The 24,598-nt window shown below is 39.1% G+C and overlaps 1 protein-coding gene across 4 annotated transcripts in view; it reads right to left on the minus strand.

The window, feature by feature from the left end:
* CPNE4 (copine 4) overlaps positions 1 to 24,598 on the minus strand; it is a 244,816-nt gene that overhangs the window by 180,082 nt on the left and 40,136 nt on the right. For 3 of the 4 annotated variants that reach the window (XM_040548436.1, XM_040548438.1, XM_040548435.1), the window contains exon 2: positions 11,691 to 11,878. In XM_040548436.1, the coding sequence (XP_040404370.1) occupies positions 11,691 to 11,870 (180 nt within the window). In that variant the 5' untranslated portion in view covers positions 11,871 to 11,878. Of the gene's footprint in view, positions 1 to 11,690; positions 11,879 to 21,560; positions 21,630 to 24,598 lie in introns of those variants that run through there. The other variant, XM_040548437.1, reaches the window with a different exon arrangement.

Here is a 24,598-nt window from a genome sequence, read left to right on the forward strand (position 1 = left end):
GAAATTGCTTTTACTTTTCTTGGCATAAACTTAAGCTCCAACAATCCATATCAGCAGCATGGTACCTTGTTATGCGCTGATTTTAAACAAAATCAACTTCATGAATCTGGTATCTCTGGTCAGCAAATATTGGAATAGAAGACTTTCCAAAGAACACGCACATTGAGTCTGCCTGTTTTCCTAAATCGGTTGTTCTCAGTCTTTCGTAACGGCTCTTCCCTTGCTGGTACCTTCACAAAACAATTCATATTGAGCTCTAAAATCTCTCCCAGTAAAAGCAGAAGAAGTTCATGATGTTGCTGACAATCTGTCTGCCCCATTCTGATACTACAGGTTAAGAAGTAACGGACCAAGTCAATCAAATGAATTATCTACTTAAAAAACAGCTCCAAAGATTCCTGTTTACTGTAGGTTTATCACAATCTGTCAGACTACTGAAGTCAAGTCAGGCTTAAAATCTGTCCTGGAGATGCATGAAGTTTGTGTATCTGTAATAAATAGCTCATGAGATGCAGACATATCGCTGAGCTAATCTGAAATGCGTGTCTGCCTGCCCATGATAAAAGCAGGCTTTCACTCTTAGTCTAGAGTTTAAAAACTACATATCTGATTAACAGATAACTAAACTGCAGGGAAAGCGAGCAAAAGGATCAAAAATGCCTTTCTTTGAACATTGGGCTGCTAATGGCAGCATGGTAACTCCTCCCATGCAGAGCTGTAGCATTTCTCCTTTCAGTTAATACCAAAGCATACTCAAAGCAGCCAGGCAGGCTTAAAGCCAAGTGTAGTGATAATGCATCCCCTCACTTTACAGACTGGGACTGGATTGCAGCAAAGTTCTCCCTGAGGTAATTCAGCCACATGAGCTACTGGTATTCTGTGATGCCTCTTCATCAGGAAACTTTTTTTTTCTTTTAAAGTAGCATTAACATTTCTCTAATTACTTATATTTTTATTATCAACTCTTTGTTTTCCTTCCTTTGCTGAATGCTACTGACAAAGCTCTTATGAAGAGCTATATCTGCAACAACCTAGTACAGTATTGCATGAGAAAAGCCATCACAGCTTCTACTTTACAACCTTTGTTTTAACTCCTGAGTAGAGAGGGATGTAGAGAAAGCAAGCTCTTTCTTAACTCATTCTTCACTGCCATCAATTTTTTATTTATTTTTTAGCCTTAGCCTGCAAGGGAACCACTGTTTAAAATTTCCCAACACCTCTGCCTTCTCAGTGCAGGCTACTCATCTCTTGTCCCACATGGACACTTTAAAACAAGGGTACTTCTCCCCCTTAAGCTCCTTTACCCGATGAAGCCATCTTTCTGCTTAAAGGCTGTCATGACTTGCTTGTGCACAGATAAGCCCAACTGTCTTTTTTCGTGCAATCAGGGTTTACTACTATAGATTTTACAGACTATTATGCTGATTTCTTTCTGCTGTAAAAGAAAATTATTCCCGATTAGACATAAAAAGAAGGGTATTTGGGTATTTGCAAGCCCTCAGATCTGTTCATGACCATATATATCTTCCGTGTAATATGAAGAGTACAAATAGTAAACATCATACACCAGAATTTAACCTTACAGGTGACGACAACTTCATACCTATTCTGTAGATATACAAATCATGACTGATTTAAACAAGCCAGTTATCCAGTCTTGCCAAAGCAGCATGGGCACTGGAAAGCCTTCGTTTTCCTCATGTCTTCGTAATTCTGAAAACACTGTGAATGCTCTTCCTTTTCCTTTTATTTTTTTTAACTTACTTACACTACAAAACAACAAGAGTTGACCTGGTTTAAAAAGTAAATATTAGAAAGCTCCTGTTTTATTAATATGACTGAGACCCCTATTTAAACGTCACAGCTCTGTGGAAAGCTATTCCGAGATGAAGTTGTGAAAAGTTAGTGAAGCATGAATTGAGTACTACCAAATAGCATGGCTATGTGCAGTATTTCCAAACATGTCTTAAGACAATCAGAAATACTGATGAAAATGCAATAACAAAGAAGTATTCACAACTGTGTGGAAAAACTTCATTCAAGTACCCTGTTCATGGAGCAAAAAGCTTATTAAATAAATAGTATAGTTTGTCAGCCAGAGTATTTTGACCAAATGAGATACATACAAGGATAGAAAATTCCTTCCAGTTTTTTCTCCATATTTCACAACTGCAATCGCTCACCGGTTCAGATGAAGCAAACTTTTCAGGCAGCCTAAAACTGTTCAAGATATTTCAACCAGCAACAACACACAAATGTATGCAAAGGCATGGAGAAATATGGTAGACAAACACCCAGTCCAAGTTCCCTCCTTCACAAGTACAAATAAAAAGATATGTGTATAGCCTGGCTTGCAAAACCATGGTAGTGCAATAACTGAAAATGGCACCTGGAGGATGGCTATATAGAAATTGTTCACAAGACACTCTTCACTGGATCATGGAACAGGATATAAACATGTACAAGTCATTCAGCTTTTCATCTAAGTTAGTACAGTAAACTGATTTTTCCTAACTTCGAAAAATTACTATGTGATCCCACTTTTTTTTTTTTTTTTTCATTCTTTTATTTCTGTGGTTCTCCCAGATTTACCAGATGGAAGGCTCCTGAAAATGGTCCCAACAACAGACATTCCCAGTAGAGGATGCTCCAAGCCATGGCACCAGGGAGAGACTATGTTGCTTTTATCACCTCTCTGTGAAAGTTCTCCCTCCAGACTTCCCAGGAGTACACTTGTTTCTATTCATTTATGCAAACTGTGAGAAAAACTTCTTCACTCTGCCATGACATGAGGACAGGGGACCTGAAGAGATTTAGTTGGACAGATAGGACCAGAACCCATCATCCTGCTGCTGCTGCTGCAGGAAACGATCCCACAGCTCTGGTAGAGGGGAAGCAGCCAGCCCAAACATGACCACTCTCAGTAAGAAAACTGACTTCTACAATGCAAGTTTTCTATTTCCTTTGTGCCTGCATCATGTTCCACAAACTGCACTACAGCAGCAGAGATTGCTGTTTGAGCTAGTGGAACATTAAGATATTTCATATATATCGACTCAAAGTGACAGCATTTGACTTCAGTTGAGACAATCTGTCTGATTCAAATGAGTTTAAATTTAAAGACTAGTTGATGTAAAAAGCGAGAGAGGAAAAAAGCACTGTGGCTACATCTAAAAGCTGAGGCAGGGAGAAAGCTCTAGAGAAAGCAGCAGTGATGGATAGGATAAAGGATAAAGGCAAAAACGGTTATTATAAAATGGATTTAAAATAAATAGTCACTTATTACTATCTGGGGTATAAAAAGAAAAATCTCATCAAAAGCTAATGATGTTCATGTTTCTAAATTAGATACAGAAGGAAAAAAATTCCCAGTGCCCACTTTAATAAAATACTTGCCAACACAAAAGATTTACAACCTTTAGTTTTCAGACTTCTGACTTTGCATAACAAGCTGGGAAAGACTTGGGAAATAGAGTTGTGTTTCTTTTTAAAAAGGAGGATACCATAAAATGCAATTCTACATTTTGAGTTTATGCATATATGTTCATAAAAATGTACTCAAAGTATTAGGAGTTAACAGAATATTATGAAAGATGTTCTGTAGAATATGAGGGAAAACTGCACAGTAGAGTCCCACCTGTCTTGATTAGAATGAAATGGTCTTTCAAAAAGCGTGTCACTTTTAAATACCCACATCAGGCTAAGAATTTACAAGGAAAGATACCAAACCAACTCTGTTTCTCTGAAGAAAGCCAGTGATTTGCTGGCCTCTCCTCTGCTTAAATTGTAGAACCGGACCATGCCCAAGTGAAAAATATATATATATTTCCTGAAAGAAGTAATGACAGCAGCTCTTCAACTGACAAACCCATGGAACAGGGTAGGCCTCTAAAATATTGAGTCTTGAAAAGTGAAATATCCAATGAGATGAATTCAGGCTGAGAGTGGATTGAGATAAAATATTCAATTAGCCTATAGCCTGACCCTACAGACTTCCAGTGGTGTTCAAGAAAGATGAGCTGACTTTGTCACTCACCATACAGAAAGACTTATGGGTAATTTATCAGCAGCAGAAAGAAGCCAAAAGCAAATCTTGGCAGCAACAGAGGCTACCAAGTATTCTTAAGCAAAGAAGCATTCATTAGTATCAAACAAATACTTAATGAATGAGAAGAAAGAAAAATACAATACTGAATTATGAGGATACAATAGGCTAATAAAGCCATATACTTCAGCACATTGTTGTGGAGCAAATAAAATCACAGCTTTCTGTCTGAGGAGTCAGAACAAGAGGGCTCTAATGTCGCCTGTGAAACTCTTCATCATCATCTTCTAGTAATACTCTTTGGGAAATGAAAGCAGCAAGACCAGTCCTATTTCTTCTTATTAGGTGCTGTTGTGGTTTACCCCGGCTGGCAGTCAAACACCACACAGCCGTTCGCTCACCCTCCCCCCTCCCTCTCCGGGATGGGGGAGAGAAACGGGAAAGTGAAGTCTGTGAGTTGAGATAAAGACAGTTTATTAAGACAGGGAAAAGAATAACAACAACAATAATAATAATAATAGTATTAATAGTAATAATGTGTACGAAATAAGTGATGCACAATGCAATTGCTCACCACCCGTTGACCGATGCCCAGCCTATCCCCGAGCAGCTGGCCCCCCCACCCACCCCGGCTAGCCACCCCTATATATTGTTCAGCATGACGTCAGATGGTATGGAATACCCCTTTGGCCAGTTTGGGTCAGCTGTCCTGGGTCTGTCCCCTCCCAGCTCCTGCTGCATCCCTAGCCTGCTCACTAGCAGGACAGAGAGAGGCTGAAAAGTCCTTGGCTTGGTGTAAGCACTGCTCTACAACAATTAAAACATCAGCATGTTATCAGCGCTCTATTCATTCTAATCCAAAACATAGCACCCTGCCAGCTACTAGGAGGAAAATTAATTCTGTCCTAACTGAAACCAGGACAGGTGCAAAGGTGAATAATCAACACTTGTGCTAATAGGTCACTATTTGCAAGAGGTGCAGGGCACAGATCTGCGTGCAAGACTAGGTGCTCTAAGGACCTGAGATATCTGGGTGGTACAAGCCAGACAACTAAGACTGTCAGCTCCAAGTCATAAATAGTAGGCCCTTGGCCACACGGTACCATTAAATCACAGAATCACAGAATCAAAGGGGTTGGAAGGGACCTCGAAAGATCATCGGGTCCAACCCCCCTGCCAAAGCAGGCTCCTTAGAGCAGGCTGTCCAGGTAGGCGTCCAGACGTGCCTTGAGTATCTCCAGAGAGGGAGACTCCACAACCTCCCTAGGCAGCCTGTTCCAGTGCTCTGTCACCCTCACCGTGAAGAAGTTCTTTCACATGTTGGTGCGGAACTTCCTGTGCTCTATCTTGTGGCCGTTGCCCCTTGTCCTATCCCCACAAACCACTGAGAAGAGGTTGGCCAAATCCCTCTGTCTCCCGCACCTCAGGTATTTATACACATTGATAAGATCCCCTCTCAGTCTTCTCTTCTCCAGGCTGAACAGGTCTCACAGCCTTTCCTCAATGAGGGAATCTCAATGAGATTCTTAAAAAGAATCTCATTGCCCTACTTTTCCGATGAAGGTCTTGATCACTTCAGTTAAAGACTCAATTCTTTCCCATTGACTTTCATCAGCCAAGATCTGCATAAGTCCAAAGGCATTTTCAATAAATCCATTGAAATATTTGATTAAAAACTTTGACCTTAATTTTGGTCAGAAAAAATGCAGGTAGTATTTTCAATTATCAGACCCTCCCTATATCCAGAAGAGAAGAAACCCCAACGTGTAGATCAGAAATGTCTTCACAATGAGAGGAGCTAATTTCATGAGAGCTGTTGAGTGAAAGCACCTCCCTTCCACCATTCATAAGCTGATATAAAACATCTCATCAGGACTTCATAACACTTTTTTTTTTTTTATTCCAGAGAAAAATCTTCATAATCTGGTATGTTCATCTTACTATTAACTTTACAGTTAATTTTGTACAGGATGTCTGTTCACCAAGTTGAAATCTTAACATGAAAAAAACATCTAGAATCTGCTCTAGCTAACATTAAAAACCGTAAAACTAACATTAAAAAAAAAATCCCCAAAGACACCAAACATCCAATAAACCAATTCTTTGTGATGCCTCACAGCTCTTTAAAGCACAGGACAAATCTCAAATTACTGCTTGAAAATCTCTATGGGAATATAGCAAAAGCTTTCGGCATTGCATCTCTGAAGTATTTTGAAATAAAAGTGGTTCATTCAACCAACCATCCAAACTAATCTATGCTCCTTGATGGGATAGATATACTTAATCTTCAAAATACAGGACATTACAGTTGTCACCTAACACAGTGACAGACAAATCAAAAGATTAAAATGCAAAATTGTATTGAGAAAATGAATAGGGATTTTCAGTGTCTCCTCCAATACAGGAACGAGGAACTTAAAATGGATCAGTAAGCGGCAGTTTCAACAAAATGAAATAAAATTACAAGTAATATTACCTTATTCGACAACTACTCAACTGAAGAACAACTACAGAACCCTATGTCCCAGGGTATTGTGAAAGCTTATTTTTTAAATACAAAAAAACTTTTAAAATTATTTGAAACTGAGTTATGGAAATTAAATCTAATATTGTTAATTACAAAGGCATAAGCAACTCCTTTAAGAAGTCCCTGAGCTGGAGACTGGCAGAGCAAGCTGGAAAGACACTTTGACATTTCCCCGATCTCACACACACTTCTTCACTGTCATCAACCAGCAGATGCGAGACAGGGGTTAGACCGGTCTTAAAGCTGGCTCTGTATGGCTACTGCTGGTGGTAGCTCTTTTTTCTGATAATTAAACTTTCTTTTCCATCCACAGGCTTCATCTATTAGTCTGTTCATCCATATGAACTGAAAAAAAAAAAGTATATAAAACACCAAATAAATACAGCAAAGAATATATCTATTCTCTTCACAGTGCTTTTGTAATTATTTTGGAACGGTTCAGTAGAGTCATGGAACATGTCAACCCACAGACTCCCCTATTTCATGGCTCATTGGCTTCTGTGGTGGGCTGTAACAGCCACAGATGGATAACACAAGAGAGACTTTTGGGTATCTATGGAAACAAGTAGCAGAAGTCTGCCTCAAGGTCTTCTCTTCAGATCCTTACCCCATGCTAGGAAGGGGCATGGAGCCCCACCATCCTCCAAAATGTAGAGGAGCAAAAGGAGGCAGCAGACTCTTGGAAATCTGGAGCTGTGACAAGTGAGGAGGCAGAAGAGGAGGAGGAAAGATAGGAATGCTAGAATTAAAGAGAACTAAAGGGAAAAGCAAATAAAGTTGAAGAGCAAGACAGTATCCTTCCTGTAGCCTGATTTCTAGGTAGCCTGCTCAGCAGACTCCACTGGTATTTTATGTGTTAATCACTTCAATGCATTTCCAAGCCAACTGCTCTCTACTGTTTGCTTACATGAGGGTCCATGCAGCTGTACTGGGTTAGTGGTCAAAGCAAAAGAAAAGAGTGAACCAGTTTCCTCAGGGGGAGGTGCAAATCAAACCAATCCTTGAAATCAAGTGCCATGCTAAATGACAAGTCACTGCCTTATATCTTAAAAACACCAAGATGAAAAGTTGTGGTTTTCCCCTAGGTGTTTCCATCAAAACTTGCTGGGTTTCATTGAATTTGTGTCTTCAATCAACATTTCAATGAAAAAGTAAATAAAAATCTATTTCAGTAAACAAACCTATCCATCCAAAAAAAAATCACCCCATTCTATCAACATGAATTTTAGCAACTGCACGCTGTCTTTGGTGCTGTTTTATTTCCTCTGCTCTTACTTCAAGACTAATAAAAACTTAGAGGAAAAAAGCAAGAATGCCTGTTGGCTCCTTAAGTACACAAAGTAGCAGATACTCTATGTCCTGCTGCAGAAAGCTCTAAGAATACAGCTACAGGAAACTCGCTCTGATTTCCAGACACAGCTACTCTTGTCCAAAGCTGCTCTTCTGTTTTCACAGACAACACATTCCATCTGGTTGCATCAGGTTGTATTACACCTCCTGATCTCATGTAAATCTCGTATGATGAGACACAGCTCAGCAACATACCCCATTTTCAGAATAACATGTGTACTTGCCATATGCAGATAACAACCTGTGAAAAGGGCCAAGCTACTTTCTCAGTAATAACAAGTTAATGACAATTTCCGTGCTAGCGCATCTCAGATGAAGACTGCAGCACTACATGCAAATTAACATTTATAACACAAGCACATTCACACTGCAGGCGGGTAATATAATCATTGGAGAAAATGAGTTTATCATCATATACCTTTGCCTGACTCCAGTACCCTATCCAGCTATTCACCGTCCTGAAGTTCAGTAATTAAACTCAAATTAATATTGAAAAACAGCCATCAAATGATTCTCCTAAACAATTAAAAGCATGCAACATTTGGCCATTCTGCAACTGTAGCTGCCTAAAACTAAGGCCCAGGAGAGCCAAAATTCAACCGTGGATCAGCAAACTGTCTTTTAGTAAATATGGATAGTATAATCTTAAATTCTGCTACATTACACCCTGTCATCTCAGGCTGAAAATGCAAACTTCTTGCAAGAGAAAGAGCAGATTGACCACTTTCCTGTGAGATACAATATATCATTTTAATTCTACATTGGTGGAGACTGCACTTTCCAGACAGCATTAACATGCATACAGATATATGCGTGTGGGGAGCTGTGTGCACACGGTGCTTGAGCATGTCTGTTTTTAGGGAAACACCTACCCAGACAGGAAGAAAGAAAAAACAGCAAGTATATCTGTGTCAGAACCGGGGACAATACTGAGACTGCTTTGAGTACTTGTGTCCTGCATGTGCTCCTAATGGTTTCACAGCTGTGCAGTAACATGGACACCTTCCAATGACTGTTCTTTAAAAAACAAAACATACCCCACAACCATGTTTTAAAAACTACACATGCAGTTTCCAATATCTGGAAACAGCATCTACCCACTCTACAACAGCACAGATATTTTCATTCTCTATTTATACGTGTGGGTGACATAATTTATACAAACGCACACACATGCACATACGGTACTGCAGAACTGGAAAAAAAAAAATTACTTCTCCCACAGGGACAGGCTGCCATGTTTTGTCAAAGTTTTCCCAAAGACAAATATGCACAGACTCCTCGCTTTCAGCAATCATCTGCTTCTGTAGAGTGAATCCACCAATTCACCACTTCCTTGCATCTCTAGTTTCATGGACAGTGCAATCTCAATAGCCTAAGCCCACCAGCTTCAGCTGCCTCTGACCCATTCGGGTCTGTGCAGGCAGTCCTTAGTATCTTCCATACATTTCTACAGCACCTACTTGCAAGAGCACAACCACATATAGACCATAACCTGTATTTCAGCCACCTTCAACCCAGCTGCTCCCTATTCAGAAGTCCTCAACGTACACTGGAATTTTGCTGCAATCTGTTTGAAGACATCCAACCTATAAGGGCTTTCAGGTGTCTGTAAGTTCACAACATCTTCATGAATTCATTAAATCCACAGATGCAAAACTCTTATGTTCCAATTCTCTTTGTGTTGTCATTCAGTAACTTCTACATTGAATGTATTCACTTTACCGGTACCTAGATCTTTTTTTTTTTTTTTTTTTTTTTAATTATTAGTCTGTCTACAGTCTCGGGTCTTGCTGGATAACAGATTGTCATCAGCAGAAGATTCCTCCAGCCAAATTATGTCTTCAGATATACCTGAGTGACTCTGCTCAATTTAATTCAGCAATTGGAACTTAATTAAAAATTCTGTTGAGAATGTGTGGGCCAGAATAGGAAATGGCTCATCATGCCAGAGCTGTATTAACTCTGCAGTACTGATAGGAACATGAACTAATAAAAACTTTTTGTTCATACTAAAATGAATACCCTGGACTTTCATTAGACAGTAGGAGCAACTGCCGTAAGATGACAATCGTATCAGCAAGCAGATCTGTTCTGCAAGAATTTCTCTATTCAAACACTTTTCAAATTAAAAACCACATCAAATAAAGGGAACCTCCATTACAACCTAAGAATACATAATTTAAATCTACTTACCCTCCCCATAACTGTCCAGGGAGAAATTGTGTGAAATGTACTCAAAGTTATTAGTTATTCGGAGAACTGAAATGGCCCCAAAAGTTTGGATCTATCCTTTCCAATCAGGAGCATTTCACTTATTTTGACATTTAATTCACTACTTGTTTAATTCCTACTACCTGAATAATTCCATGTAGCATAGCTAAATGCTCCTTTTTGCATGGCTAGCTAGAATTCCTTTTTTTTTTCCCCTCCTATTATATCATCTTACATTTCAATTACATGAAGACACTGAATTTCTCCTATGAAGAAAGACTGAGAGAGCTGGGGATGTTCAGCCTGAAAAAGAGAAGGCTCAGGGGTGAACTTATGCAGCTTTTCAATACTTAAAGGAGGCTTATAAAAAAGACAGAGAGCAACTTTTTGCTCAGGAAGACAATGATAGGACAAGTGGGAATGGCTTTAAAGTAAAAGAAGGGAGATTTAGACAATTACTTTTACTTAAAGACTCATTTTCTACCAGAGACTTATCTAATGCTTACACAGCAACAAACAGAAAAGAGCAAGACTACAGCCAAAATACTGAAGTTTGCTCTGCTGGTGCTGACCCTGCACTGGAAAAATTTCAGAGGTCCACAGATCAAAACCACACAGTTGGAATAACTGGAACAAGACTGCTGAAGTCTGACAGACTTGGCTGAACATGCTAAATTAAAAAACATAACATTTTAGGATTTTCCTTTCCCTTTTTTTTTTTCTTTTTTTTACATAAAACTATTGTATTCTGAATGCTGAAACTGTTGAAAAATGAGGGATACTCACTCAAAAAGAGAGAAGAACTGGATTTGACACATACCTTGTTTTCTCATGCATACTGTCCATAAAAATTCATGCCTTTTAGCCTGATTAACCACAGACATTCAAGCATAACTTTTAAGTAAAATAACCACCAAGATTTCATTTAAAATCTAACATTCAGTTTAATGGTCTTCATTAACAATTTGCATGTTTCTAGGACATCCTGTTCCTATTTATCATTCAGATGGTTTCTAAGATTCTCACTTAGTGTTATTTTTTTCTTATCAAATGTGCAATCTAAAATACAATGCAAATTGATAAGGCAAATGCATTAGCTTTTGCTACTAACTTCAACTATGAATCCAACTGCAATGCTCAAAATTTGCAAATCAAACTGCTGTTATTGAATTCCTTGCCAACTAGTAATAAATACTCCTCTGTTCCACAGCATTTTACTTCTCTTGATTGGAAAGCATGTTACAATGGTCACTATCATTATCTCTGCTGTTATATAGCTTTTATGAAACAAGAATGTCTAAAGGGAGAAGTTTTATGATGCTTTATACTTTAATCATCTTAATTTTTAATAGGGATTCCAAAGAGAAGTTCAAAGTATCATTAAGAATCTGATTCAAAGTGTTAGAGTCAATGGAAAATCTATCTTACAAGATTTTGCCACAGGCTTCCAATTGCTTTTTCTCTTTATTGCTCTTGCTATTTGAATTTTGTCTCAGTTTTGTTATGCCATTCTAAAGCATCATAAGAATTATTTTTATTTTATTAAACACTCACCTCAAACCACTGGCCATGTGACTGCATTTTAAGGATGACACAAGGGTCTGGTTTTGAGAGGGCATCCCTATCTGATATGCCTTTGCATGCAACTCGCAGCTCCACTTTAGTCAGGCATGGGCTGTTAAAAATTCCCAGGGTATTGGCTGCTGATTCATAGATGTTGCTCATTTTCTTCATTCCTTTTCCTGTAAGGAGAGAAAAGGTCCATTTAGAATATTGCAGGCACAGTACAGCCCTTCCATCCATGCAGAAGCCAGCACAATGTTCTGCTAGCCTATAAGACCCTGCCATTGTGAACAAGAGGGGAAAAAAAAGTATCTATGGAAGAAAGGAATACATCACCCCATATTTTCCAAAATAAGCCAACTTCAGAATGAAACTTTCCACCATGCCCCTGAACTTTGGGGGTGAACCATGAGCTTGGCGTACAGTCCTGTTCCTGCTTTCTGGGCCACATTTCCCCTGGCAAAAGCACAGACAGTGGTAATTCTGGATTTCTTCGGAGAGTGCCTTATTCTAAGGCTTCATTAAATTTGTTCAGCACTCTTGCAACCTGCAGGAGTACACCTAAAAAGCACGCATTTCACCTCACACAACTCTGTATGTAAATTCAGCAGGTCTCTTTCATATTAATCTTAACTTCCAAGATACATTTTACTCTCTATTTCCATGCTTATCACTGAACATTACTTCCTCCCAAACCCAAGAAATCAGTCTGGATTGATGGTCTAAGCAGTAGGGCAGGATATTTATGCTGACAATTCTTGTTGTTATACACTGTCTGCTCTTTTTAGGTCAGAAACCACTATTATGTGATCACACAGCTCAAATAGTGGCAACCTCTGGCCTTACTTCATTACAAATGCCACCACCACCACCACAAACACAAATGTTGCAGCTTGAGCCTTTACTCAAACAGAAGCAACAAAAGACATTTTTAACACAGAGCTGAATTAAAAAAAAAATAAAAAAAATCACTATACGTTCATTTCTCATCAACAAAGATTCTGGGAACACCTCAATTTGCTCACTCATTCTGAGCTTCCCAATCTGGTCCCTAACAATCTGTGTCTTAATACAAGGCCTAGTGCCTTATCACACTCCTCCTCCCACATTTATAAGGGCTGCAAAAAATTAATTTCATGCTTTTAGAGGGCAGCTTTATCATACCAGATCATCAACAGTTTTTTTGTGGTCTGTTTCTAGCCTCCTCATTGTCTCTTCCACAACACCCAATTCTCAGAAGTTAATGATTTTTGGGACTGTTTTGATAAAAGTTAACTTTTGGTGTTCTGGAAAAGAAATTAAAGCTTTCTTTCCCCAATGCTGAGAATTTATAAAATAAAAACAAAAACCACCTTCAAAATATCCAGTTTCCCTGTGAATTACACAGGCAAAATTGAAAGGTATTGGTAAATTCAGAGTAAGCAGACTTTGCAATACAACGTCAACATATAAAAAATATAAAGAAACTTCAGGAATTTAAGTTTGAACAATGAGTCAGACAATCTGTTCTCCATGCAGATGAAAGAAAATCATGTTAACAATTTACAATTCTTCAAACCCATTCAAATCTATACAGCAACGTACCCTACAGCCACAGTCTGCTGTGAAAACCCTCACCCACACTGTTGGATTCAGTATGTTTCAAAGTCAAATGGGTGTGGATGGACTCTAACCACCCTCTTCCAGCTCAGGACCTATGGGCATATCTCCTTATGGCAAAATTTGCTTCTTGAAATGTGAGCCACCACCATCATAGCTTCCCACAGCTTAAGATCACAACAGCCTCCTTCAGCCGTCCCCAATTACCTGCAAATTTTGTCACCCAAACTGTGTTCCTGTGGACTTGCCACTAGGAAAGAAACGTGACCAGGAAAAAAAAAAAAAAAAGAAAACTAAACAAAACATGGAAAAGGTAACAGCGTTAAGCTGCATTATTAAGCCCAAAGAGAATACTCAGCTTCTGCACTGTGTATTCCTATATGCTGGTTTTGCCTCTCATATATTTTTAGCTGATACTCTTGAAACTGCAAATAGACCAGCATCTCTCAGATCTTAAAGTCTTTCCCATTTTGCGCTGGGTCAATTCACATGAGTAATGGCAAGACTGCAGTCCTAGCCTGAAGGCGATAGCATACACAGGGGAACTAGGCTCTAGCCTAATCTGAACCACTTTGATAAATCTTAAATCGAGGAGCAATGCCCTGCATGCAAGAGGGACCTGATATCTGATATCTCAGCTAAGCACCACAGTAAGCATCTGGGAAAAGTGCTACCAAACCTGTTGATTCAAAACTGCATTCGTGAGACCAGTTTCATCTTTTTGTTTGCCACTTTTTCTTTTTTCCCGAAAAAGAGAACAGAGAAAGGTGGTGGCAACTTTGACAAAGCCACTAAAGGCTACTATTTAGCTAAAAGTTACATAAACAGTTATATGTATTTTGCTAGCAAATTTCTCATTCTGTTTATATTATGTTTCTACTTTTTCATTCTATTTATAATATATCTCCACTACATGATGTCAGGTACCTACATCTCCATCAACTTGGATTAAAAAAAGTTAGAAACTGAGGTGGGGGAAAGGACTGTTGTCTAATTATTCATCATACTATAATCCCATCTCCTTCAGAAAGCTGCTCAACAAACTCATTCCACACGTTTACAAGACATTTTTACATGTTGCCCTTTCCAAATTGAAATCCATTTGAAAATTGGGTTAATTCTGTCTCATGCACATCTTACATCATTAATGAAATGTCATCCTTTGTGCAGAAATAGGTTGGTGATTTAATTAAACCAGATGATTTCAGTACTAAAGAGAAGGGGAAAAAGTAGCAGAATGAGGTGGAGAGATATTTTTGTTCCTCCCACAATAATTATACACTGTTTTTTTTGGAATGGTGGGTTAAGTATAAAATTATATTTCTTTTTATCACTAAAACTATTACTTCAGCTTTTACAAGTTCTAAATTTATCAATGGAAAAGATCAAGCCATAGTCTTATTCTTTTGTCCCATTATATTCTTTTAATATAATCACCAGTTTGGGCTGTTGCACTGATGTCATGTTACCAGGAAGTTGGGAGACTGGGAAATAGATTTTGAGCCTACTGAAAGTGACTAAAAAAAGTATTATTTTACTTAAACATAGACAAGTTAGATTGCGTAAGATTTTTTTTCCCCCAATTAACTACATACATTATTGATGGAGAAATAAATTATTCATTTTTCTTTGCTACAAGCTCTTCCTTCTTCACTTCATTATAACCTCCTTATTCTTTCAATGTCCACATGGCTTTAGAATGCACTGATTAAGCACTGTATCTGTGAAAGGAAAGCGATAGCATAGCTAGGAAAAGAAGTGAACAAAGTGATCAGTCACATACTACCAAATTTCCAATTCACTGCTTCATACATTCTTTCATTTCCCCTTAAGAACAGGAAAGCAGTGTATCATCATATGCTACCCACACTTCACCTCCCACACAAACTCAGTAGCCAGTGCTAGACTGCACAGAACAAGGATGCAAGATCATGCCTTATGTTTTCACCTCTCCAAGGTGAAACACCAAGGAAGAAGGTAATACCAATTGGACAAAAAACAAAACAAAACAAAAAAACCTGTTTTGCCATCTTAAAGTACACTGTACTGAAATCTAAAAATGTATTACGTTAACAACAACAAAAAAGTGTGAAAGACCTTGATGTACCCTATGGAATATGAAGAAAAAGCAAGGATCTTGGAAGACAGTTCCAGTCTCCCAAAACTATTATATATCTGACATACTTAGAGCCATTTTAGTAGAAAATGATGTGTTCTGATATTTTTAAAGTGATTCATGGAAAAGCTGTTTCAGACAGGGATGAATCTGTGGGTGAAGTTGCACCCCTGGGGAAGAATAACCCCATGCACCACTGCATGCTGGTGGCTGACTGGCCAGAAAGCAGCTCTAGGGCAAAGGACCTGGGCGTCCTTGTCAACACCAAGTTGAGCATGAGCCAGCAATGTGCTCATTTGCTACAAAAAGAAGGGCAACAGCCTCCTGGACTGCCTTAGGCAAAGCACTGCCAGCAGGTCAAGGGAGGTGGTCCTTGCCCTCTACTCAGCATTATTGAGGCCACACCTGGATGTCCGTTTGTGAACACCCTAGTACAAGAAAGACATGGACTTACTGGACCAAATCCAGTGAAGGGCCATCGAGACAATTAAGGGACTTGAGCATCCATCATATGAGGAAAGGCTGAGAGAGCTGGAACTGTTTAGTGTGGAAAAGAGAAGTCTCAGGAGAATCTTACTGATATGTATAAATTCCTGATTGGTGAGAGGAGTAAAGAATGAAGCCAAATTCTTTTCGGTGGTGTCCAGTGACAGGACAAGAAGCAATTGGTACAAACTGAAACAGGACATTCTGATTAAACAAAGGAGTAATTTTTACTGTTGTTGAACACTGGAACAGGCTGCTCAGAGAAGCTGTAGAGTCTCCATCCTCGGAGATACCCAAAACATGTCTGGACATGGCCCAAGCAACCTGCTTCAAGCAGAGGTTTACAATAGATAATACGCAGAGGTCCTTTGCAACCTCTATTATTCTTTGAATGAGCAGAAAACAATGAAATTGTCAAGCGTTTAGTGCACAGACTTCCCTTTGAGCTGTTGTGTTTCCTGGGTTTAACACAGGTAGGTTCTAGTCCAGGCCTTGGGCCCCTTGACACTGAAACCATACAGAAAATGAAAAGACAGACATAAGCCAAGTATTTCTGGTAACTGAGAGACCTCCAACAGCTTCTATGATTAGATATTTCATTAAAAGCAACAGCACAGAAGCCCAAAAGTTTGTTGCTGACTAAATAACTGGATTACAATGAAAACCAGTATTACACATTTGCCAGCTACCTCTTTGTCCTCTTATAAGGTCTGAATGGCTTAAAGATGAGTCATCTAGTGCCTAACAAAGGTAAGGATCTCTGTGATGTGAAATGCAAACAGTATGTGCTTCTGCTCCAAGATTTAAAAATTTTGAATACAGCACAAACACACACATCCACCTTGTTACAAAATGTTGATCCATGTACATTTTTGGAGAACCTCATCACAAAATTACAACACGGCTCCTTAGACTCATCAGGAAATAAATTGATGATGATATCTGAAGCTGGATATCAGCTTTTCCCCTGCCCAGTTTGTCATTTTGCTGTCCTACACACACACACACACACACTATAAACATGCAATCTCAGAAAGCACATCTGAACGCTGTCTGAGTGAAGTATGAAGCACCTACAGTACCTTGTGAACAGAGAAACATGCACACTCAGCCTCACCTCCCGTTCAGGTAATAAATGAGAAGAGAATGAGTATGATGGTGAGATTTAAGGCAATAACTAAATGCTCTGCATTTGAAAACAGGGCTCGTTATTCAGAAACCTGTACTCCAGAGCAAAGTACACACAAATGGATTTTGGGACAGGAGCTTTCCCATTACCATATGTTGAGGGCTGTGTCTGAATCATTTGTTTTACTGGCATCCTGGTCAGGAAATGAAAATGAGCCAAGAGCATTAGTGTGCTTCTGCACAAGTAAATTGCAAGACACTACTCCCGAAAAGGTAAATAATGTCTATAGTATGTACCTGTGGTAGGAAATACTAGTGATAGTTATATGAAATAGGACTGAATAAACCCCTACAATACGTGGCAAGGCCTAAAAGCACTGGAAGCTGTAACACTAGCTGCTCCCGACTTCTTTTCTACTTAGAAATTATATGCAGAAAAGACATGCAGAATTCAAAACACTGCATGTTTTGGAGCAGCTGAACTTTCTCGATGGAGGGCTTTGAACCTCCAGTTTGGGGATCTTCCAGTGTTCACATAATCATGAAAGAAAATATGAAAACCAAGTCTCCTGTCAGCAGCTTAAAATTCATAAAACTAAGACCACAAGCTTCTGCTGGAAAATACTTAGTGCTCCATGCTCCACAGATTGCAAGAAATGGAAATCCACTTGTCCACACTAAAAATTGCAATCCTTGCAGCACTAGAAAAGCAATTTCCTCTAGTTCTGTTCTAGATTCTCACTTTATGTTACAGCTCTAGCAAAATCAAAGTGATGTTCATTTTGAGGTAAAATAACTAGCTCTAATTTACAGGTAGAATCTGAATAAATAAAATGCCATTTCTGAAAGTATACTGAAGTTTCTATTGTGTTGGATCTGAGATCCACAGAAGTCAGTGAGAAAATAACCCATTAATTTCAATAAAGCAGCTTTAGCGATACAGTGCCCCAAGTGATCTTGTCCTTTCCCTGTGTAGTTTATCATTTGGCAACACAGTAATGAAAAATAATCATCAGGCACAAAAGGTTCAAGTACATCAGCACTGCCTCTTGGGGCCTGACTCGAGCTCCACTAAACACATTCCTTGGCTTCAAACGTCCATTTCTCAGGCCTTAAAGATTTTATGTGCTTCTATGATATCTCCCATTACGATACGAGACCAGGTTACACAAAATACAGTATCAGCAAGATTTATAGAAAAGGATGAAATTTTACTGGGACTTCGGGTACAAGAGCTTTTACAAGTTTCCTCTGTTTAGCTACCTGTTCAACTGCAGTAAAATACAGGCCATTGACCCCTTCAGGGAATGATCCCAATTGAGATCAGCAATCCTTTTTCTTTAAGAAACATTGTGAGATTGGGAATTCCCAGTCCCATTGATTTACTCCATCAGGTGTTGGCACCAAGGCTTCCTTGATCATGAAGAAGCAAAGTCCATTCCTTCTCATTCATGTGTGTGGCTAGAGAATAAGCTTTCTGCCAATGAGCAAAGATGGGAATTCATGTTGCTCATGAGGTTCTGATTCAGCAAACAGATTAAATTAATATTCCATGTGTGTACTCAGGAACTTTCTAAAATACGTGGTTGGTCCAGAGCTGAAGATAGGCAAGTAAGAGCCCAGAGCAATAACACAGAAAGCAGACCTAACTTTATTGTGAATATTCATCAACTATTGGAAACCAGTGATCACCCACAGCAAGTAGTTCTCATTGCCCTCCATTCCCTCTGTAAGGCAATGTTTTTTTCACCATAGCATTTTTACAGCATCGGGGTTTCTGTAACCTGTTACATTGACCGATCTTACTATGAAGTATTTTTTCCTTATGTCTATTCAAAATTCCCTTGTTGCTTGCTGTAGCTGTGACTGTTGCCTCGTGGCCTTTCTCTGTGTACCTCTGGAAACTTACTTCTCACTATCACTCGGTACTATCTTAAAACATGAAAATTCAATTACTTATCTTTGACCACACTCTCAGACTCATGATTATCAGCCACATCTCTAATCACTATACAAGAGTCTCCTCCTATCAGTATTAAAAACTAATTCTGGTCAATGTCAACTGCCATGTAAATTGCTACAGAAGTTTAAATGATCACAGCTAATACAGACAAAATGCCAGCTGTCAAAATTAATTTGAATATAATTTTTTGTATAACGAGAAGTCAATAGGTTAGGTAGACCCCTCCACAGGGTAGCTTGTGCAATTAAGAATACAATTTTTCCTCTCTCCCTTTGATTCTGACTCATACAACAATTAATGAGGATTATATAAAGTTACAGCTACCAAAGTTTGAAAGATCCCTTTGCAAAATGAGCAATAATAAACTCAGCAAGCAAGGAGTATCTAGACAATCCACAGCAGTGCTATGGTGAACAATGAGACAGATCTGATAGTGTAAGTAATTTACTTGGACAGAAGGGGAGAAGGTTCAGAACAATGTGCCAGCAGTGTAAATGGAAATATACACACACTGACAGTTCAAAAGGACTCATTACCATAGAACCAGCTGGTTCAGCTATAAGGGGATAACAGAAAGTCACAGAAAAGAAATTGAGACGTCTAAGGTATGACAGAACAATGTACAGAGTTGTGCTGCACCTATACAAATGACTTCATTTCAGTTAAGGGAAGGAAAAACCCCACAAGACCTGGAGCACTGGGACATATTTGAATGTGCTCCTTCCTGGATGCCCTGAGTAGTCCCCACTGAAGTCAAACTGACTTGATGCAATGCAAATGATCTATCAGAGTCAGTAGCTAAAATACACGTATTCTGTACAAATTAATCTAGGATTCTCCCTTGTTCCTTTATGACACAGCTAACACCACCCGTCACCTCTTCCTTCTCAATATTCTCACTGCCTTCCCACTTACACTGTTGTACTATGCAGGAAAAAACTAAAAATCATTAACATGAAAGACAGAAGACTGAACAGATAGGAGAACAGAGTAACTTCCCCAGGGATAAATGAAGACAAAAGCAGTCCTCCGCTACAGAAAAGCAGTACTGATGTGTTTTTTTTTTAGTGGACAAGTGGCAGAGACTTTTTACAGAATTAACAAAAGTCCACATTATTTACATTCACTGTATTTATATCAGTCACCAGCTATCTGCCTCTCCCATGACAAGGCTAGCTCACACAGGGCTTTTGTGTTGTTTATAAAATGGCATCTTCTAAGACAGTGTAGTGTCTTAATGTGGTAATTGAGTAGATCTTGTTTGGAACAGTGTAGAAGCCAGAGAGAAGACAGACTCATCTGTATCTTGACACACTAACAGCTAGCCCCTCAGTTGGATTCTTACTCTCAGTCTTGTTTCTTTAACCCATCCAAATCCTTCACTTACAACTCAATACTGTCAAACAAAAGCATTAAACGGCCCCAGTGTTCCTCTTCCAAATCATGAAACTGGTATATTGTATCTCAGAAAACAAAAGAAAGTGGATTCATTCTTAATTTCCCTTCCATTTTCAAAGCCATTAGAGCTGATGCTCTACAGCCCTTTCCCACAGCTATAAAAGTTAAAAATGATTTTAAAAAGTAAAGGAAAAATGTCAGAAGAGTCCAGGCTGTCCTCTAACAGGACTCCGTGAGCTGAGGATTCATGAGCAGTACTGAATAACATGAAAACCCAGTGAAATTCAGGCTGCCAAGTAACTGATTTGCCTATTAGCTTGGCTATTGGGTCTCAGATTTCTGCTGCATTACTACTGAGATGGTGCCTGAAGCACAGCTAGCTGAAAGCATAGGGACTAGGCTTGATACATGGAAAAACTCTGGACCACTGGATCCAGCTAAAATACCATACTGAGGAGTTTCACAAAAATCTATCCTCGTATATGCAAACCACTGGGTCTAGACTGTAACTAACTGCACGTGTGGTTTGTGAATGTGACATGTAAAGACAGTAAAAATCACACAAAAAAAGCTACTGAATCTTTCTCTCTAATGAATTACTTTAAAGCTGTCCTATCGTATGAAACATATGACTGCTTATCTCTAAAAGTTATTATGATTTTCTTATTCTTGCCAATTTACTTTTCTGCTTGTACTCTGTGATATCTCTAACGAAACAGGCAAAAAAATGTTTACTCGTTCTGGAGATATATGTTTTTTAAACATGCTATGCTGCTTTTTTTTTTCTTTTTTTAAAGAAAAAACAGCTCTCTGAGTTAGGTATTAAATGGAAAACAAAACTGTTTGGCTTAAGAGCTCTGAAGCCTTCCAATATGGTTACTTATCTGAGAATCTTAAATAATTAAGCTCAATTGATATTCCACTATACTTTGAGAGAAAGATTAGTCTGGAACAAAAATCAAATAATCCCACCACTCCAAGTTGTAGTAGTTACAATTCTGCTATCAAATAACCCTAGCTAAGAGCCTTCAGAACATATTTAAGCCAAAATACTTAAAAAATTAGCCAGTTCTGAACAACAAGAAAGATTAATACTTTACCATTTTAGTCCTCCCATTATCTTCTATGCATACATAAAATACATTTGAAATGGTAATTACCCACTACCCACCTTGCAAAAAAACACTGGCTCTCAGCTACAGGGAAATGCAGCAGCAAGTTGTGTTCCGCAGTTATACTCAATTACACTGAAGTATGTATATACACACATATAAGGCTTGGAAGAGTTTATCCATTTACAGATGTAACATATTGCAAACTGCTCATTTTCCGCAACAGATGGCTCTAACGGCTTTTCCTGTAGCAGAAAAAAAAAAAAAAAAAAAAAAAGATCCTACAAGAGAAGCTGCTTTCCGCTGCTAATCCAAAGATAGGAACATCAAGAACAGTGAGGGAGAATTTCCCATGCCCCATTCAGCTTCTGCACTTGCAAGCAAACAGAAGGTATACTTACTGCACTTTGGCTTAGGCCTTCTTAGCAGAAAGAAACCAAATTTATCCACTAAAGAGGAGTGTACCCTGCACCACACTGAGCCCAAAACCAGGACAGACCTCTAAAGTCAAATTGCTCCATCCATTAGGACGGGGGCTGAAGAAAGGCAACACCTGATAGTAGTGCAAGGACTCGCTCTCCCACTTCATGTAGCTCCCCAACATGCTTGATCCCTTTTTCAGCACCAGCCAGAGCTCCTGTGGGCTCCAAGGACTCAGCTACCCAAGCAGAAGCCTGCCCGCCCTTTGGGCCTGCAGGGCAGTGGCCACCTCTGTGTGCAGAGTAGCTCCTGCCCTCAGCACACTTCTCTTTTGATGGGGGCTCAGTGACAACAGGTCATGCTCATACCACTATTTTAGGTTAGTCAAGTAAGCCTTTCTCACCTTCTTGTTCTTTACTTTGTGTTTTCATTTCGAGATCTGTGATCAAATGTTTGAAGAGTCACCCGTGTGACTTAGGCCAAGCACACATTGCTGCAGTCTCGGCTAAATCAGCCAGGGGTACAATCACATTGCATCTCCAACTGTGGGCACCAGCAAATCCTAAAGGAGAAGCAAGTCTACCAGCCAAATTGTATTTATTTTGGAATTGTTCATTTCTTTCCTAGATTAATTTCTACACAGGCTTTCCTCTGTAGAGCTATACCTGCATCCCTAGTAGGAGTGCCTTGCAATCCCAGTACCACCATACTGTGATAGACTCAGTCTCTGAAGAAGCCAATAGCTGGTTTTGGTATCAAATTGACTCATAAAAGAATTGCAGCATGCTGTCAGCTCCAACTTCTGTCAGTGCCAAAGACGCCACTGGTGCCAGTGCCTCACCATTCCTCTACTGGCACGTCGACGCTGCACAGGAGCAGTGCTCTACAGAGCTACCAAAGTTATGTCCTGACTAACATGGTGAGACATGGCACGGACTCACATAGAACCTAACCTGGGCCCTGGAAGCAACACAGCTTTGTCAGCAATGTTATAGTGGAGCTACTTACTCCTGACACAATGCCAAGGATTTGGCTTAACATTACTTTTGAAAACAAGTTCTACAAATCCAAGCCACCAAGTGTTTTCAAATGTTCCCCTCCCTCAGGAATTTTTGGGACTTGGTAAACATCATTGTTAATGACTAATACAGATGAAAAGCAAAATAGTTGCAGTGTCTTTTATAAAGCTTCCTTCAACACAGGATTAAGAGTTTCTAAAAGGAACCTGTAAATATACACAGGAGTTCTGTCTTCCTTGTGAAATCTGAAAGTCAACATCAATCATTGTTAGCATACGCTAGCACCAAAAGCATAGAACAATTCAGCTTTGCTGGCTATTACAGAGTTTGGAGATGGAGGAAATGGGTTCTCTATTCCTAAATAATGCACATAAAAAGTAAAATGCAATGAGGACTCGTATCACTGGTACTGACAGAAGTCCTACCGCCAACCACCATGCTCTAAGAAGAGCACGACATCCCGGCTGATCTTGACATCCCTACTTGATAGGACGGTATTCCCTTAAGTTCACATTAAGTGAGCAATACCTCTATGTTCTGGGCACATTGCACAGGACTTCACCTACATTCATATGTCTATAAATGACAAATTTATACAAAGTGTAATAAAGTACATAAACCACACAGTGTAGCTGCAAGTTAAAACGACAGAGAGAAAACAATACCAATACCCCAGCAGTGATGGCACTTAAATTAGAAGAGATACAAGAGGTTGGTATTGAAGTCCCAGTCATATGTTTCCACTTCAGAAATGTAACAGTTCTGGTCTGACTTTCTAAGATATGGTGTTGTATGAATCGAAGGATTAATTAAAAAGGCATTCCTAGGCTCTCTCTCCCCAAACCTGTAAAACCAATAATTCCACACACCACCACCACCACCACCACCACCACCCCCCAATGCTTTGTTGAAACTCATCTGCCACTGCAGAATATATGAGGGTAAGAAATTTCACTCATCAGTCCTCAGTTCTTCGAAACATTATTTTATATCAAGGACAAGAGGTAAAATAAGGTAAGTGGATCCATCACAGAAAAAGCCCACTGAATTCTACTAAAGAATTTATCTTTATTTTTAAGGGAATAGGCAACACAGTTTTGTTTTGCTGACCTGTTGGTCTCTGTTCCATTGTTTAAGTCTGTACTTTATGTGAATTGCATTTGAGGAGTGTAAGTTTTTTACTGGGTCAAAACAAAGTGCCTTGAAAAAAGAAAATGCATACTATTTAAAATCTGCAAGTCATTTGCTACTGCGCTATCAGAGCAATAAGAGACCCCAAAGTGTGCACAAGTTTAGTTCTGAAGTGAGCATTTACCTCTAGACATATGGTTTAAATACATGCTCAAATTTCACTATGATGATAGCACTCACCACACTGGACACTAATTCCACTAGATTCTTTACTCCTGGACAGAATGAGTCAATGCCTAATAAATATTTCACAGTGAAAACAAACACTCTCAGAAACTGAGAGCAGAATATTACATGAGCTTGAAGGCTATATTGTAAGATAATATATAAAACCTGAAGCTTTCTGTAGAGAAAGCATGATTGTGATTGCTCTCCAAACAGAAATTTATCAACTCTCACACACTGTTTATTAAAAGACAGATACAAAGCATCAAGGAGATTACATAGGCAAGCAATAGCACCATGAT

The sequence above is a fragment of the Cygnus olor genome, chromosome 2, assembly GCF_009769625.2.
Source record: "Cygnus olor isolate bCygOlo1 chromosome 2, bCygOlo1.pri.v2, whole genome shotgun sequence".
In the NCBI taxonomy this organism is placed as follows: Eukaryota; Metazoa; Chordata; class Aves; order Anseriformes; family Anatidae; genus Cygnus; species Cygnus olor.